Below are 4,587 nucleotides of genomic sequence, written 5' to 3' on the forward strand. Positions count from 1 at the left end.
AAGACTATAGTAATTCATTTTTCTCTCTCCTAAACGAGCATTTATAGTTAAAAATACTTTGAAAGGAAAGCTGATGGGGCAACTCACCCCATTTTGTCCCGTTTTACATTCCCTGTTAAGGATGAATGACGATGTGGAACTTCTACAATTTATTTCAACTTGTCACTTTAATCACTCATTGCAGCTAAAAGGTAAACAGATTGAATATAACGCTCCTTTCATGCCAAGCGCCATGTGCCCAGAAGCGTTGAAACATCTTACCTAGTCTTGGTCTTTCCAGTAGAAAAGTACAAGAAGCAAAACGTCTTTTGACAGGACCAGGACCTTTTGATAAAGTACAGCCGAGCCTTTAGCTTATGCCTATTCTCACAAGGGAGGTGGGCCGTCCCCCAATGCATTGAAATGATTTTAAAACCGTTATAATTATAGCCGCCAGTTCACATCGTTCCAAAAGATTTCTGGATAGATTAGCATTCCACAATGAGGCCAAACACAATTGAAATTCTCCACCGAACACTTGTCCAAAATGGGTCCACGAGGAAAATTAGCTATTCAAGCTTCGCTGACAGTGCATTCCCATGTGGCTGGAATTCTCCTCCGGCACGGGAGCGAAGAAAAATTCTTGCCATTAGTCAACAACTCCACAAAGATTGGCAGATCTCAAGGACATCCTATTTTCAAGGCTAACAGCAAATGTTAGCCTTGACGATATGAGGTCCAGGTATGTAACTTCATCTCCACCAATAGAAGAGAGTATAGCTCCTGATTTCTCCTGCATCTCCAATAGGAGATTGAGAGAGCCTTGCTAGGATGCCAGCAGACTTTGTACCCTCGCCTGCTCCTATTTGCAGCCAGAAAATGCTCTGTGAATCTTGTTGTGTATATGCTTCTGTCATAGTCAACCACTTCTTAAGCTTCCTCCCCCCTCCCTTCCCTCACCCCCTGCCTAAAATGGCTACAATATGCTCTTAAAGCAATTCCTAGCTCTTTTATTGATTTTCACCTTGCCGTAATTTCATGCAAGTTCTGCTAATATGCCTGATCAAGCCCATAGGCATGGTATGTAAAACTCACAGGTAAGCTGCCTTAGCATTTGAATTGATTGTATTGGTTTGAAATAGATATTCATAAATCTCTCTAACACTACTGTTGATTGATTGCTTCCCTTTGATCTAGTAACATGCATATGCTCCTTCCTAACACACGAATATAAGATATTGTAGTTTTGGCACTTGCTCCTTCTCTCCTTCTCCTATGCGTGGTCAATAGCACTTTCACGTAAAAGTAAGTTTGTGTGTGTGTGTGTGCACGCGCGCACGCGCGCGTGCTTGGGACCCCCCGGTACTTAGCGCCTTCCTTGTGACACATGGCAGGTTTTGGTTAGATTTTCCTACACCCCTCTCTCTCTCTCTCTCTCTCTCTCTCTCAAGCTTCCAATATACTATGTATATATATATATATATATATATATACTATGTATATATACTATGTGTGTGTGTGTGTATATATATATATGTATGCCTTTCTCTCTCTCTCTCTCTCTCTCTCTCTACCAAAGAGTGCCTTTTACACACCAAAGAGTGCCTACCCATCATAAATGGGGGGAGCCAATCAAGATGCTCCATTGGTGTGCCCCCCTTTACACAGAAAAAATTTAGGGGAGTCCAAAAGCTAAGTCAGCTGCCACCTTGTGCCCATGATAAGAGATTTCTTGGGTAGACAACTTTGGTTGCCCAAGTTTGGGCACCCATTTTTCAACCAATCAGATTCAAGTACAGGATCATTTCCCATTAAATGATCCCTTTTTATAAAGATTCTTGCTTGGGTGGTGTGTAAACCCCCTGCCCATTGAAGACTCTACAAAGCTTTTCTTGGCTGCCCACAAGTTGGGCACCTCTGGGGCACCCTTTGGCTGTGTGTAACCTCCCTTAATAGCTCTGGTAGCTTCAGCTCAAAGATTTTCCAATTTAATACAACTCCCGCGTCCCGCTTGTGGCGCAGAAGGCATGGAAGCAGTGGGCCCCTTGGGACTTCTTGCAAGTGTGGTCGGATTCAATTAGTTTGGAAGTCCTCCCCATCGGAGAGACTGAACTTCCTTATGTGCTGGGTCATAGTGCGCAAGCTTTCAACTAAGGAGATGTGTAAATGGGAAAAGTTCTCTCCTCTTTGCCCGTTTTGCAATGTGGCCCTTGAGAGTCACTTTCACATTCCTTTACACGCCCAAAAAAAAAAGACCGAAGATAAATTTCACTATTTATAACAAAATGATTACAATTACGAAGAGTAGGCTTCACCACACTTTCATGTGGTTGTGTCCAGCTCTTTCTGGGAGGACAGGGGAAGAAGTGTGGTTGTGTCGAGCTCTTTCCGGGACAGGGGAAGAAGGGATGTGCATGTGGAACCATCCCTTGTGCCCCTTGCCACACGCGTGTGCAAGCATAAAAATGAAGTAAGAGACGAAAAGAAAATTGAAAAAAGGAGAAGCAACCAACCGAAAAATGACATGTGGCATGTACGGTAAAGTATAGATGAACAACTATGTGCTACAAGAGATGGCGTACTTGAACACGTGTGACAAGCACAAACGACTACATAGTACATATAAGACAGACAAGGCAACGTTGTTTGAGCTCAACCTTTCTGCTACCTTCAGAATGGGCCTTCTTCAATGTAAGTCCACACCTTGCCTTTTTGTTGTTTCGTCAACATCCCAGCACTCCTGAGGATTGGCCGCATCGTTAAGCGATCCTTTCGTCTACCATCCTCCCATTTTGTTTCCCACGGAGCTTTCTACTGCCTGTGTTCTCATTGCATTGGCATATTTCTGTTCCTTTTGGTGGCAACCTCATATCATTCTTCCCAACCTTTTTCACGTTAGTAATTTAGACGCTCAGCCGTTGTTGTCTGATGCAGCGACAGAGATCAGCGACAAGCGTATCAGGAGTATAGTGGATCGTGTCTTTAACTATTTCTCCGGTCATAGCGGAAAGGGCTACTTGACATTTCAAGAGCTCTACACCGCCGTACTTTTGGTTTACAAGTAATCTTCGCTTTACAATTCTTTGCCACCGGTTTCAAAACTGAGTGGGTGTTAAAGTTCACGAAACGAAGAGTTTGATGGATTGCTTTGAATAGTTGCTTAAAGAGGTATCTAACTACGGATTAATTAGTCTCTTCAGAAGCTGATCCCATTTCCTCTTTCTTGCAGCGACATAAATAAGCATTTTCCAGGGCCTCACTATGATCCTCCCACAAGGGAGGAAGTACATGAGATGCTTAAGGTTTGTACTAGTCTTTAAATTCTTAATAACTTCTGCCATGGTGGGTTACGAGCATTTTGTGCTTTCACTTCGTATCTAGAGCGCATACCTGCATTGCCTGGAGTTTGGGGGGTTGCCATTATTGATAGAAATATATTCGTCATCACATGAAGTGCTCAAGCTAGGCCTTTGCCTTTTGGTTACCAACACACTTGATGTTCGAGATATCTTATTGTTGCAATTGAAGTTGGTAAGAGGACATGATGCGCTAAGGGCTTCTTTATGGGTCGAAAATCGAGCATATTCATGTCCGAGCATCACTTGTAGGTGCACAAATTTGCCTAGAGGAGTTGAGGATAGCTAAAGAGCTTGAGTTGCCAAGAAGAACGGCATCCCCTCCTTTGTTAGTCCTTAAAAATGGGGTGTCAAGAATTGATGCATTAGATGGAGACCCAATACCCAACACCCAGAGAGGAACCAGGAGCTCTACCACTGCAACCAAGAATTGGCTAGAGAATGTTGCTGCAAGGTAGAGAACATTGCTACAAGGCAATTAATCGATGCACCGGTGTATGTGGGCAAAAGATGGAGTTGGGGTAGGGAGCTCTTTGGAAAATGCAACAAGGAGAGGACTCAAACAATTATTTTACTGCATCAAGATGTGATAGAGATGTGATACAATGAGAGAAAATGTTTAAAAGCATAGAAATGTTGAGGTTTGTAAAATTTATAGCCAGTCACTTTCAGAGGGGGTGGAGAGAGAAAGAGAGAGAGAGAGAGAGAGAGAGGTGCAATGGAGTTGGATTATCAAACATCCTCCCACGACACAAATCTCCCATGCAATTGAAATAGAGATGATGGGGAAATCACCCAAATGGGAAGGCAACTCCTCGCCCTATGCGGATGCTTTGGAATGCAAATTTGCAATGGCACCCTGTACTTCAAAGAAACGGAGGGATACACATGCAAAACTCCTCAAGGGTCGAGCATAGTTGATTATGTGATCATGAACCCGCATGAAAGACACATACATGAGCACTTCAAGATTGAAGAGGAGTCTATTGATTTCGATCACAGAGCAATATCTATGGGCATCGTAGGGACAAAGCATATAGTAAAAAACGGGAAATTCCTACGCAACCTAGGTTGAGATTGGATTATAAAAAGGCACACATATATGAAGAGAAACTAGAAGAAGAAATAGCACATTGTCAGACACCTTCCACATGCCAAGAAATGAGTGAATGCATGACAAACTGCAGAAAATAGCTCATGAATGCTTTACAAAAAGCAAGGGTAGGAGCAAAGGCATGCCCTGCAACCACTG

General features: G+C 43.1%; 1 protein-coding gene across 1 annotated transcript; it reads left to right on the forward strand.

Annotated features, from left to right (window-relative positions):
- Positions 1–2,537: 2,537 nt before the first annotated feature.
- Positions 2,538–3,299, forward strand: LOC147904266 (Calcium-binding EF hand family protein). The gene is made up of 3 exons (XM_087385131.1): positions 2,538–2,670; positions 2,914–3,040; positions 3,209–3,299. The coding sequence occupies exons 1-3, from the start codon at positions 2,553–2,555 to the stop codon at positions 3,297–3,299; spliced, it is 336 nt and encodes a 111-aa protein (XP_087241257.1). The 5' UTR covers positions 2,538–2,552.
- The last annotated feature ends 1,288 nt before the right edge of the window (positions 3,300–4,587 follow it).

This window comes from Dipteris shenzhenensis, chromosome 2 (assembly GCF_047967505.1).
Source record: "Dipteris shenzhenensis isolate YYH24624 ecotype China chromosome 2, Dip_SZ_1.0, whole genome shotgun sequence".
Taxonomy (NCBI): Eukaryota; Viridiplantae; Streptophyta; class Polypodiopsida; order Gleicheniales; family Dipteridaceae; genus Dipteris; species Dipteris shenzhenensis.

Bases quoted from the DNA above. Each gene is read 5' to 3' on its own strand.
- LOC147904266 (XM_087385131.1), top strand. From the start codon at position 2,553: ATGGCGTACTTGAACACGTGTGACAAGCACAAACGACTACATAGTACA. The intron at 2,671-2,913 runs GTAAGTCCACAC...TGTCTGATGCAG, and splicing joins CAGAATGGGCCTTCTTCAAT to CGACAGAGATCAGCGACAAG. The intron at 3,041-3,208 runs GTAATCTTCGCT...TCTTTCTTGCAG, and splicing joins GCCGTACTTTTGGTTTACAA to CGACATAAATAAGCATTTTC.